Source organism: Anabrus simplex, chromosome 4, assembly GCF_040414725.1.
Source record: "Anabrus simplex isolate iqAnaSimp1 chromosome 4, ASM4041472v1, whole genome shotgun sequence".
NCBI classification, from domain to species: Eukaryota; Metazoa; Arthropoda; class Insecta; order Orthoptera; family Tettigoniidae; genus Anabrus; species Anabrus simplex.
The window spans coordinates 385292401-385307039 of record NC_090268.1 but is presented as its reverse complement, the minus strand read 5'-3'; the positions used below and the strand labels follow the sequence as shown (position 1 = coordinate 385307039).

The following is a 14639-nucleotide window of genomic DNA, read 5'->3' as shown; positions in this document are numbered from 1 at the left end:
TCATGCATCTACCGTCCTCCCAAAATTGCTTTCATGGAGTCGTTTGTAGAGGCGATGTATAATTACGTTTTTCATTATAAATATGTTATACTTGCAGGTGATATGATGAATGGGCATTTTGGATCAGGGTCCTCAGAAACTGTAGTAATTGATGATGCACTTGACTCATGCAATCTGACTATAATACCATTTGATAACACATACCACACTGCATATTGTCATTCTAATCTCGATATCATAGCATCAAATTGTAATGAAACCCTTCTGAAATTTGGGCAGACCCGTGCGAGTAGATTTTCTGCACATAATATGCTATATGCTGTCTTCTCGATATCAATACCCCAATATGAAGGGAAATGGATCAAATTTAGAGATTCCCTCAGTTTTAATCCTGAAGATTTTCGAAAAGATCTAACTTCAGCTCCTTGGTGTGAAGTATTTTCTCAGTGTAATATCAATGATAAAGTAATCAAATTTAATAATTTAATTTTTGTGTTGTACGACAAGCATGCCCCATTAAAAGTAAGTCAAGCCAAATGCCACCTAACCCGTGGATAACGTCTACAATTAAGAAATTAATCTCTGCACGAGACGAGGCAAAAACAAAACAAAACAGGAAACCTAAAGACTTGGAAACCTTTCTCATCTTGTGTAATAAAACCAGACTCGCGATCGAAGATGCCAAAGTTAAACACAAGCATTCTTAGTTCAGTAAGAGATTAGTTCTGTCTACTTTATGGGGAACTTTAAAATCACTAGATATTGCTAAGAAAAATTCACAACTTACATCCTCATTCATATCTGCAGAATTATAAAACGATTATCTCATAAAAATTTCACCAGTGAACAATTCTCACAGAATATCCAAAATTATTCATAGTTATATGAACACCAATGAACCACAACATGTTTTCTTTCACTTTTCGTACACCAATCCAGAGGATGTAGTCAAAGTATTTAAGAGCATAAATACAAAGGCTGTTGGACCAGATGGTATCTCACATTCCCTTCTAATGAACTGTTTGGATATAATCACTCCGGTCATAGCTCACCTGTATAATTTCTGTTTACAGTCAGGGGTCTTTCCAGCTGTCTGGAAAATGGCCAATATCCAACCAGTTCCTAAAGTTCCTTCTAAAAAATTTGATGATTTCAGACCAATCAGTATTTTGTCCATATTAGGTAAAGGATTAGAAAGGATTGTTTATCAACAACTCACTTCGTATTTAAATACTCATTCTGTTCTTAACACGTTTCAGTCTGGTTTTCAAACAGGCCATAGCACTACAACGGCACTTCTCAAAGTCACCGATGATATCAAGTTTGCAGCGGACAGAAAGGAACTAACACTTCTGGTACTATTCAATTTAAGCAAGAGATAAGAGTTCATCATGACCTCCTTTTGACTAAATTGCATACAATGGGCATAACTCTTATCAGCTCTTTTGTGGTTTGAAGCGTTATTGAAAGGGAGGTCTGAGCGTGTAGTATTTGACAAACAAAATTTCTCGAACTGGTCTAGTGTACATTCTGGCACCCCTCAGGATTCCATATTGGGTCCCCTTTTGTTTTCACTGTATATCAACGATCTGCCTGCAGTTTTACGCCACACAAGACATCATATGTACACTGATGATTTACAGATCTATTACCACTTTCCTGTGAATCGTGTTTGCAAAAGTATTAGTAAAATAAATCTAGATATAGAAAGACTACATCAATATACACTAAGTTGTAAATTACTATTAAATGAAAATAAAACCTTAGCTATTTTTCTAGGATATCGAAGAAATTTATCAAATCTTTTCAACAGGGACATTCCTCCAGTAATTGTAAACGGTTCTGTAGTCAAATATCAGGAATGTGTTAAGAATTTGGGTATTCTAATGCATAACACACTCTCCTGGACCTTCCATGCCAAGCATTTGGTCAAGAATATGTCTGGTATATTGCATCAGTTTTGACAAAACGTGCCGTATATTCCTTTTACAGTGAGAAAGATTTTGATCCAAACTATGGTATTTCCAATTTTAGATTATGGCGCTGTAATTTACAACGATATCTCAGAGAAATATAATAACAAACTCCAGCTCTTCAACACATACTAAATGTACGTAACACACCTAATAGGTTGAAAGTCGGTTTCGATTACAATGCGGTCGTGAAAATTTAATATTCATTGACTTGGCCCTCAACGAGCGACTTATACGCACTCTACAGTGTGATAGCAGTAGTGCTAGACCTGTAGCTCAGATCCTTTCCAACAGAACAAAGATGGCCTAGGCCACCATAGCTCAATTGGTAGGGCAACCAACGCGAAATCGAGAGGTTGTGGGTTCGGAGCCCACTGGTGTCCAGTTGGCCATTTTTGTTCTGTTCTTAACAGCTCTTCAACACTTACTAAATGTACGTAACATGACCTAATAGGTTGAAAGTCCATTTCGAAATATATTTCTATTTCTAAATACCCTCAAAACCAATTGCAGAGAACTATCCCCTTTATTTATAATCCCATTTATTTGATTACCCCAGTGAAGCTCTTCCTACATATTTACGGTAATCCCTAGGTACTTACAGGGATACACATAAGAAACATCAACGCAGTAATTAAAACTGAAAGGACTTTCCCTGTTAGTGTGACTCACAACTTGACTTTTAACCCCTTTTATCATCATACCATTGCCTGCTGTCCATCTCACAGCATAGTCGAGGTCTTATTGCAGTGTCTCACAATCTTATAACATTTATTATACAGGTTGTTTCTAAATTCCCATTACAGACTTTGAGGGCTTGCAGTGGGGACCAAGGCAGTTAAGTTTAGCATAGAAACTTGTGTCCGGAAACGTACTGTCTTCCTGCTACCCGTATAAAACCACCACAGCACACGTTCAGATCTCCCGCATTTTCGGCGCTCTGTCCGACTTCTGCTGCTTGTCGTCTGGGTCCAGCTACAGGTGGGGCTCGATGTGATGACCACCGATGTCAACACAGACACAAGCGGTACCCACGTATCATGTTCTTTTACACATGATCATCAATACCTGGTCCTCCAACATCTGCCGCAGCCATAACCCGCACCAGTAGATCTTCCTCAGATTCCACAGGGGTCTCGTAAATCAAGTTATCGTACGACCCCACAGGTAATAGTCTAGCGGTGTCAAGTCGGGTGAATGTGCAGGCCAAGTAATCGGACCACTACGACCTGTCCACTATTGTCCAGATCTTTGGTGTAGATGAACTACTGTATGTACAGCTTACTGCTGTGTACGTAGTAAAGAATTACTGCTGTACTGTAGTATGGATGAAAATCACAAGTACAACAGCATGTACAACACGTCTCCGTGCGGATCACACACTTAATTGAGTGGTATGGAATGCCTACAAACCTGTTGGGGTATGGGGTATCACGTGATTGTTCAATGATGTACGTACTCTAGTCAGTGGCGCCGAAAATGCGGGAGATTTAAACGTGTGCTGTGGTGGTATTTTATGGGTGGTGGGAAGATGGTACGTTTCCGGACACAAGTTCCTATGCTAAACTTAACTGTCTTGGTTCCCACTGCAAGCCCTCAAATTCTGTAATGGGAATATAGAAACATACTGTATACGGTATAACATCAACCATAAAAAGCCTTATCTCTGATTCCAGTTCTTTGCTCATGTCATTTATATATATAGGAATACATAAAGGTCCAAAAATACTGCATTGAGGAATTCCCTTCTTAATGATTATAGGATCAGAAAAAGATTCACTTATTCTAATTTTCTGAATTATATTTTCCAGAAATATAGCCACCCATTCAGTCTCTCTTTTGTCTAGTCCAGTTGCACTCATTTTTTCCAGTAGGCTCCCATGATCTACTCTATCAAATGCCTTAGATAGGTCAATCATGATACGGTCCATTTGACCTCCTGAATCTAAGATATACTGAGCTCAGTAGCTGTAGACGCTTAAGTGCGGCCAGTATCCAATATTCTGAAGATATCTTTTTGGAATCTTAGAAGTTGACCTTTTCTAAACACAAACTGTCTTCTGTCAAACCAGTTATTAATTTTACAAATATGCCTAATATAATTAGAAAGAATGCTTTTCCAAAACTTATATGCAACACTTGTCAAGTTGATTTGCCCATAATTTTCAACATTATCACTCTTTCCTTTATACACAGGGCTATTATAGCAACTCTCCATTCATTTGGTATAGCTCCTTCATGCAAATAATAATCAAATAAGTACTTCAGATATGGTACTATATCCCGACCCACTGTCCTTAGTATAGCCCCCTAAATCTTACCAATTCCAGCTGGTTTTCTAGTTTTCAACTTTTGTACCTTATTGTAAATTTCAGTACTTCATAGTATTAGTCACCACCTCTATCTGGACATTATCCTTTTAACCAACAATCTTTACAGATGGCTGACTGAATACTTCTACCTTATATAGATCCTCACATACTTATTTCCCTTGTTCATTAATGATTCCTATAATGTCCCCTTTTTTTTTTTTTGAACCTGTTTCTGCCTTAAAGTTCCTTAAAATTCCTTCCATTTTTTTCACTAAAATTTGTATGACTGCCAATTATGCTTGCTATCATGTTATCATTAGCTGACCTCTTCTATAGATTCACCGGGCGAGTTGTCCATGCAGTTAGGGGCACGCGGCTGTGAGCTTGCATCCGGGAGATAGCGGGTTCGAATCCCATTGTCAGCAGCCCTGAAGATGGTTTTCCGTGGTTTCCCATTTTCACACCAGGCAAATGCTGGGGTTGTACCTTAATTAAGGCCATGGCCGTTTCCTTCCAACTCCTAGGCCTTTCCTATCCCATTGTCGCCATAAGACCTATCTGTGTCGGTGTGATGTAAAGCCACTAGCATTCTATTCTATAGATTCAATTTCATAGTAAGTTCATTCAATTTCTCCATACTTCCACAACCATTTCTGATTCTGTTTATTTCCAACCTGCACCTCCTCCTTGGTCTCTTTACTTCTCTGTTATAATATAGCGGGTCTTTACCATTCCTTACCACCTTTAAAGGTACATACCTGTTTTCACATTCCACGGTCTGTTTACATTTTTATTTACTGTTTTCCACCAATCATAATTACTTATTAAAAACTCCCTCATGCATGTTTTATTAAACATATAGTACTGCCTAATAGTCCTACTTTTACAACCTTCCTTTCTATCACATTTATTTTTAATGACAAAAACAGCTTCATGATAACTAATACCATCTATTACTAGTTTCTCTATAGAGCTCATCTAGTTTTACCAGCACCTCGTCCAGAATATTCTTCCCTCCAGTTGGTTCCATCCCTTTCTTATTCAGTTATCCTTCCCAGATTAACTTATTTGCCATTTCTTCTTCATGTTTCCTGTCATTCACATTACCTTCTCAATTGACGATTGGTAAATTGAGATCACCTGCTACAACAATATTCCTTTCCTTATCGTTTTTTTCATAGTTGATTATCTTATCAAATAAATCTGTATTAGCGTCTGCATTTTGGACTGATATTTTGGGACTTAAAATATTGCAAGTTTAGTAACATTGAGGTTAGTTTTAAAAACTTACACCACAGACTTATGCTCAAGTCATTTTGACATACTGACATTTGCAACATAGTAACAAAATTATATAGATGAATAGTATACTGTATAAAGGGCCATATTGAATCGCTCTATTAACATCTTCATGCAATTTTCACTTTACAATGGCGAAAAATGAGGGTATCCTCCTATTCAATACATCATATATTCCGTCATTAGACGGAGCAAACAAATTCAGACATGTTTCGGCTCGCTTGAGCCATCTTCAGTGAAAAAAAAAAAAAAAAAAAAAAAAAATAGGGGGGGGGGGGTTGGAATAATTTACATAATATAAGTTGAAAAAATGCTAAAAAACACAATGAAAGAGTAAACAAAAAAACAAAAGAGAGCTTAGACGGAAAACAAAATTAGCACAAATATACAATATTTACATCAATATGCAGAGCAAAAAACTTACTGCGACAAAATTCAGTGAAACGGGTGTTAATTTGAAATAATAATTGATACTAAAAACTGCGTTAACCTAAGAAACAAGGGGATGAGAAAACAAATGATGCAGATGGAAATGAATAATAGTAGCGCATGGTAAGGTTGTGGACCTCATAGTTTACAAATTATTGGTTTAAAAATGACAAAACAGTTTGAAATTGCTGTCAAAATCATCCTAGTGGAAACCCATCACATCAAATTGGTCAGGAGGAGAGCGGGAGCAAACATTTTTGAGAGAAACCAAGCCTGAATTAACCTGCAGGCGAAAAGCCTGTGACAAGGAGAAAAAAACACCATGAAATTTAAGGCTTTAGAAATAGCAGCAGTTTCACTGAATTTTGTCGCAGTAAGTTTTTTGCTCTGCATATTGATGTAAATATTGTATATTTGTGCTAATTTTGTTTTCCGTCTAAGCTCTCTTTTGTTTTTTTGTTTACTCTTTCATTGTGTTTTTTAGCATTTTTTCAACTTATATTATGTAAATTATTCCAACCCCCCTATTCTTTTTTTTTTTTCACTGAAGATGGCTCAAGCGAGCCGAAACATGTCTGAATTTGTTTGCTCCGTCTAATGACGGAATATATGATGTATTGAATAGGAGGATACCCTCATTTTTCGCCATTGTAAAGTGAAAACCGTCAATACGGAATGATTCTAATATCTTGTAATGGAAATGCCATCCAGGCAAAGAAGAAAGCTAACCTTTATTGCAATCTCAAAATAAAGGTCGCCAAATTAGGGCAAGATTTACGTTTTTTGAAAAAATGCTTGATTAATGACGTAACCCCCAATTTTCTAAAGTTTACTAAGAAAACTCACAGAAATACAGCAAAAACTCGCGCAACTCAACTTAAAACCGATAAAATCTGGATTAAAGAGGAAATCAAATTTCTCCATAAAAAGAAATCTCTCCTGAACCACAAACTATATGAAACTCATTTAGAAGTTTCCACTCTCCTTTGCCCCCTCGAATGGACGTCCTTTCAATTATACGTCTCCAACAAACTTAACCTCACTTTGTTAAAGAAACAAAACACACTTGACAAGAAATGGAATGCTCTTTCAAAAACAAAAACAATACTTAGCAAACATAACAACTCAAATAACACAAGGCCTAATGATTTTCACCAACCTGTAGTAAACTTAAGTAAAATCATTCTTGATGCCGATGATGTTGATGTGCTGAGCAAGGGACCTAAACATAATTGGGGTAATCCTTCTAACCGTGATAATTTAATTTCTACCATAGCTGAATCTGAATTGGCCATTAATAAATTACCAATAAATATACAAGAAGAGGTCCGATATGAAGTCAAACACAAGCTATCTTCCATCCTCAATCAACAACAAACCATTAAACCCAACACAGTGCACGTAGCTAAAGTAAACAAACTTAAGAAAAAAGTGAAACAAAACGACTTAATTATAACAAAAGCCGACAAAGGAAATGCTACCATAATCATGGACAAAAGTGACTAAGTTAATAAAGCACACACGTTTTTTGCAGACAACAACTTCATAACCTCTAAAAAAGATCCAACTAATAAAATACAAAGAGACCTAAAAACCATCATCAAGAACATTTCATTTCTGTTTAATGACCTTGAAAAATCCAAAATGATTATCATGAATCCAAAACTTCCCACAGCCAAAGCGCTACCCAAGATCCATAAAACAGACATCCCCATAAGACCCATTATCAATTTCAGAAACAGTCCGACCTATGAAGTATCTCGATTCATTCACAAATTCCTCAAGTCACACTATCGTTTTCAAGCCAACACATCAGTAAAGAACTCCTTAGAATTCTGCACTAAGATCAAACACTTTAATTTATCCAAACACCACACTCTTCATTCTTTTGATATTACTAACATGTACGCTAATGTTCCCGTTAACAGCACCGTACAATTGATCAAAAACAATCTCTCCAAATTCAGCAATTTAAGTATAGGCGAAATAGATGAATTTATTCGAATTCTGGAATTTACTTTGAACAACAATTTCTTCACTTTCAATAATGTCATTTACCAACAGATAGGTCTTCCCATGGGGTCACCAGCTTCAGGAATCCTTGCAGACATCTACATTGATCATTTAGAACATTCTCACATCATTGGCAAGATCAATGGCATTCAACACTGGACACGCTTTGTAGATGACACCTTTGTTATTTTAGACTCCCACGTTACTAACAGCAACACAGTACTTGGATTTCTCAACTCTATTGACCCACATATAAAATTCACCATAGAGTCAGAAAACAATAAAGCCCTTAATTACCTGGACTTAACCATTATGCGCAACAGCAACAACACTTTATCCTTCAATATATACAGGAAACCCACCCACACCATCAATACCATCCATCAGACCTCTGTGCACCCAGACATACATAAAAAAGCAGCTTACAATAGCATGGTCCTCAGAGCATTAACTATCCCTTTATCTCGCAAGAATTACAAAAAAGAAATTAATACCATCTACAACATTGCAGAACACAATGGTTTCAATAGAACCTTCATCAACAGAATCATCAATAGATACAAAAGCAGACCCAAGACTACCCTAGTAAAAGATTCCGCTCCAAAAGAAAAATTTTCCACATTCACTTTCAATAATAGTAGCATTTACCAAATTTCTAATATTTTCAAGAAACACAGCATCAAAATAGCTTACAGAACCTCCCACACCAACTCCAAACTCATTTTCAATCCACACACTGTCAACAATAACAATAGCAACATCAACAACAAATATTTGAACTCCGGAGTTTACAAATTAAAGTGCCAATCCTGTAATTCCAGCTACATAGGTCAAACAGGCCGCAATTTCGTCATAAGATACGCCGAATATCGCAACGCTCTCAAATATAATAGTTTTTCAGCTATGAGCGAACACCATAAAGCATCCAGCCACGAATACACTTCTATAGATAAAGACCTGAAGATCTTGCATTATGAGCAAAAAGGCACCTTGCTCAACATTCTCGAGAGCATCCACATCGATTTAGATCAGTTTATGAACCCCACTCACAATTTAAATGAAGTCAGCGAGAAAAAGAACATTCTACTTGAAACATTCATTCCATACATTTGTCAGAATTTCCATAACACAAACAAACCCCACCTCCATCTCCCCGACTCACCACCATTCCCCCCCCCCCCCCTCCTCACACCATCCCTCCCCCTCCACTCCTTCCAACCTAGCAAACACAGCCAAACCAACAATAGACTCGATCACGCGACCGAGACCATCACATTGTGAAGGCCACACCATTCGAGCTTTAGAAGTCAGCGAGTAAACTAACATCCTCTTGAAACATTCATTCCTTATATTTGCCAAACAAACCCACCTCCATCTCTCCAACTCAACACCCCTCCCTTCCTCAAACCAGCCCTGCACCTCCCCTTCCCCCTCCGCTCCTTCCATCCTAGCAAACACAGCCGAACCAACAATAGACTCGATCACGCGAACGAGACCGTTACTTTGAGAAAGCCAGGCCACTAGAGAGGACAACCACCTACTGCACACCGTAAGTTTAAGCTTTCTTCACAACCATTCCACACTTTTTACTTATCAACCCATGTTTCTCATACAACCTCATTTTTTTCCATTACAGATTAGAACTTCATTGACGGTTTCCACTAGATTACTACAATTTACTATGCATCTGTCTTCTACCTAACACAGCTTCTCATATTTTTATATGCGGCCCTTCCGACCCCTCTATAATAAGGCAAAACACCAGCCAACATTATGAAACAATAATGAAGAAAGGGACCGCTAGATTGAGAAGATATTGAGAATGCTGCTATTTCTAAAGCCTTAAATTTCATGGTGTTTTTTTCTCCTTGTCACAGGCTTTTCGCCTGCAGGTTAATTCAGGCTTGGTTTCTCTCAAAAATGTTTGCTCCCGCTCTCCTCCTGACCAATTTGATGTGTTGGGTTTCCACTAGGATGATTTTGACAGCAATTTCAAACTGTTTTGTCATTTTTAAACCAATAATTTGTAAACTATGAGGTCCACAACCTTACCATGCGCTACTATTATTCATTTCCATCTGCATCATTTGTTTTCTCATCCCCTTGTTTCTTAGGTTAACGCAGTTTTTAGTATCAATTATTATTTCAAATTAACACCTGTTTCACTGAATTTTGTCGCAGTAAGTTTTTTGCTCTGCATATTGATGTAAATATTGTATATTTGTGCTAATTTTGTTTTCCGTCTAAGCCCTCTTTTGTTTTTTGTTTACTCTTTCATTGTATTTTTTAGCATTTTTTCAACTTATATTATGTAAATTATTCCAACCCCCCCCCTATTTTTTTTTTTTTTTTTTTTTTTCACTGAAGATGGCTCAAGCGAGCCGAAACATGTCTGAATTTGTTTGCTCCGTCTAATGACGGAATATATGATGTATTGAATAGGAGGATACCCTCATTTTTCGCCATTGTAAAGTGAAAACCGTCAATACGGAATGATTCTAATATCTTGTAATCTTCATGCAATGCCTCTTCCACTTCTATCCAAAGCTTCCTTCATATTATTTTATATGAGTACTTACTCTATGAGTAACAGTAGAGATCACTTTGCTCTTCCACTAACTGCTCTAAATGCAGGATCATTTCTCGGTTTCACACAACTCAACTAAACTGTTTCAGTGCTTCCATTGCTCTGTAGTGCATATAAAGAGCTAGATGCCATCTGGTGGACTGTAGTACTACACTAGTGTCCAAAAGTTAAGCATAATCACTAAACGAGACCATACCGCCCGATAGGAATGTCAGACGGATTGCTGAACAAACGGAAGCCGACTCATACATCATATGTCACACAACTTGTCCAAAAAACAGTGTCAGAAAGGTTCTGATAGGTAAGGTACACCTTTGACAACAAATAACAAAACGTGGCAATGTCTTCCACAACAAAATATGCTGTTAGTAGGGTGTATGGTTACCCCTAACGGCCACACATGCTTCGCAGCGACGTGGCATGCTCTCTATCAGATGGTCCAAGAGCTCTCGTGGTAGTCGATCCAATTCTTCCCAAAGGGCAATTCGAAGGTTTTAGAGGGCCCTTGGTGGAGGCTGATGGAATGCAATTCGCCTCCCCAATGCATCCCAGGCATGTTCTATAGAATTCAGATCCGCAGACCTCACTGGCCAGTTCATGTGATGAATGTCTTCCCCAGCCAGAAATTCATCCACCAGAGTAGCGCGGTGCGGTCTGGCATTGTCGTCCATTAAGAGGAAGTCTGGACCAACCGCACCTCTGAAGAGTCGAACATATGGAGTCAGTACCTCATCCGTGTATCTCCGAGCGTTAACAGTGTTCCTCGATCCGCCCATGAAGATGTGTAGGTCCGTACGGCCATTCAACGTGATGTTGCCCCACATCATGACACCACCACCACCACCACCATACTGGCCCCATTCCACGATGTTCCTGTGGTTGCATCGGCTACCCGGTTCTTTCCAGATTTATGTGCGATGGGAATCGTTCTGCAAACTGATGCAGGATTCATCTGTGAAGAGCACATGCCTCCATTCATTCATGGTCCAGTTTCGATGTTTACGGCTCCATAGTGCTGGTGTGAGCAGGAAGCACACCGCTGGACATCGAGCAAGCAGCCCTGCTGTTCTAAGCCTCCGGTACACAGTTTGCTGGGAAATGGCAACCCCTGAGATGACTGCAAGCTTCTCCGACAATTGTCTTGCAGGTGCACTCCGATTTTGTCGTGGGGTTATGGTGAGATATCGGTCCTGCTGTGGGGTGGTTACCCTTCGTCAACCTGGTACTAGCCTACGACTAATATCTCTTGTGTCTCAAAATCATCTCCAAAGCCTGGAAATGACACTTTGTGGCACTTTCAAGGATACGTCGACTTCGGTCATTGTCTGACCTGCTTCCAGGTGGCCGAGTATTCTACCCTGTAAAACGGGGTCCAGATGGCGTCGTTGTGCCATTATCTTGTCATGTTCACCACGAGGCTACACTCCGCACGCTATAACATGGCAAACATGACTGAGGGAATATGGGGCGCAGGCACTGGCTTTGTTTACCTTGCGGTTACACTGCTAGTCAAAGCAGGGAACACTCCTTTCCTATACAGAGCGAACACGTAAGGTTGGTAGGTGCATATGTCATGCGATTTGTGGTCTATTTCCTGTTGCCCTGCTTACTCGTAACTTATGCTTAACTTTTGGACACTAGTGTACATACACATTAGTGCCGACACTGGCACTCCGCCAGTCAGTGTGCGGCACTACATTTGTTATTGTGGCAGCAGATTCCTGCTGTCATACCACTGGCATGTAACCTGTGCAGTACAGACAAGTGTATTACATCATATCTCAAATAGAATATCCAAACAGAAGTTAGAAGGATGGCTGGCAGAATTCTTGGTAGTTTGATGCTATAAGAGTTGTGTAGTGTATAATTATAATGGGTACTCTTATATGGCTTAAAATCCTTGCAATCTATTTCTGGAGAAAATATTTAAAAAATAGAGAAGATCCAGAATCAAACAAAATGACTAATTACTATGATTGGCTCCACTGCCATCCATTCTTTTCCTCTTCACTGTACCAAACATTAATAATAATAATTTCGTGTGGTTATTTCTAGCCGAGTGCAGCCCTTGTAAGGCAGACCCTCCGATGAGGGTGGGCGGCATCTGCCATGGGTAGGGAACTGCGTGTTATTGTGGTGGAGGATAGTGTTGTGTGTGTGGTGTGTGTGTTGCAGGGATGTTGGGGACAGCACAAACACCCAGCCCCCGGGCCATTGGAAGTAACCAATGAAGGTTAAAATCCCCGACCCGGCCGGGAATCGAACCCGGGACCCTCTGAACCGAAGGCCAGTACGCTGACCGTTCAGCCAACGAGTCGGACTACCAAACATTGATAACACCCAACATTTTGGTCATTTATTGTACATGGGAGACTTTGGTCATAGACCTTCTTATTATATTCATAAAAGTAAAAAATTCCTAATTACATTGCCATACAAGAAGGAAGCATTTTACATTGAATGTCAGAAATATGGATCTTAAAGTGGTGTAGTAATGTATATACCAAACAAGTTACTGAAAAATGAAAAGTTATGTTATTTTTTCTTTGTATATTTACAGAACAATGTATGTTAATGCTAGTCAACTTCTCCCTTTTTTTTTTTTTTTTTACTTCTTGTAGGATGGCAATTTTGGAATTGGAAGAATGTACTCATCCAACTGTTATGAATGCAATGTGTGCAGAATGTGGAGCAGATTTAAAGACAGGAAACCAGACTCTGAGTGCTTCAGTTCCCATGGTCCATAGCATACCTGAATTGAAAGTGAGCAAAGAGGTGAGTGTTCAGTAAATTTTCAGGTTGTCTTCTCCTCAGAACTGAACAAGTAGACAGTTAACACATTTTTTATCTTTGCAAAAGTAATCATACTCTGTTAAGTTTCATTTTATGTTGGGAATGACTTCTAGGATAATGCACATATGTTGTTCTTTGGTGGTACGGTAAGTTTCCTTGAGTAACAGTGTAGTTCAATGTGTTTTACTCCATATTCTATTCCTTTAATCATGTAAAAAAAAAAAAAAAAAAAAAAAAAATTGCAAGTTAGCTGAATGTATACTAGACAGCTTTGATTTCATGTTACTCCACAAGATAGAAGTTTTGAAAAGGCTGGTGGGCATTTATGCTGCACAGGTGAGGGTTTAGTTCTGGAAATTATGTGGGTTATGGTTCCAAGTGATTCTCAGACTGCTGAAGGTTATTCTTGTGAATTGTAGTATTTATTAAGACAGGCTTAGGTTTTGTGGACATTTGAGGGGTTAAAATGAAGGTTCTGTTGCAAAAATGGTCACTGTTTGGTCAAATTCATGTATTAATGGTTTCATACAGTATTAAACTTTCCAGATAGTTTGGTGCAAGAATGGTGTCACTCTGACCCTTAGCCAGTACATTACAGTGCAGTAAGAGCTGATGCATGGTTTGATTTTGTGAAAAAAAAAAAAAAAAAAAAAAAAAAAAAAAAAAAAAAAAAAAAAAAAAAAAAAAAAAAGCTCCTGGAGCTACCTCTTTTTGCTACAAACAAAGTTTAAAGTTATCTTGCAAAACTGAGAGATGTCCTTAAGTTGTCCTTTTTTATGGTGCTTTTAGTCCTTTAAAGGACAAAAAATAAGGAGTGTGAATAAAGAAGGTTGTTATGTGTTATGTGTGACTTGCCAGTTGAAGTACATTTATCATTACTTATATGTTGAATGTGTACTGTTTCTTTCACTTCTTGACAACTCACCTTTCCCGCTCAGTCACTTCACACACAGAAGCTGCTCATAGACGGACTCAAACACAGGGCTACTGGCACCACAACACACGACTGTTCATTGGCTCGAATCCTAAGGAAGTTGCCTCAGTGTACGACTGTTCCTTGACTCGACTTCAGAGAAAGTCCGCCACTCACACAGTACTCCGCTCAGTACACGACAGTACTCTGACTCTGATGGGATACTGATGGCAGCCAGCACTACTACCATCCCAGTCCAGCTACTCACTCGACACTCGAACACAATAAAACAACAACAACTACAACTCTTTGTTCATGGC

The 14639-nt window shown here is 38.7% G+C and overlaps 1 protein-coding gene across 1 annotated transcript in view; it reads left to right on the top strand.

Moving 5' to 3' along the window:
- LOC136872287 (RNA polymerase II subunit A C-terminal domain phosphatase) overlaps positions 1-14639 on the top strand; it is a 206710-nt gene that overhangs the window by 41941 nt on the left and 150130 nt on the right. The window contains exon 2 of the mRNA XM_067146107.2: positions 13235-13388. Coding sequence (XP_067002208.2) covers positions 13235-13388 — 154 coding nt within the window. The remainder of the gene's footprint in view (positions 1-13234; positions 13389-14639) is intronic.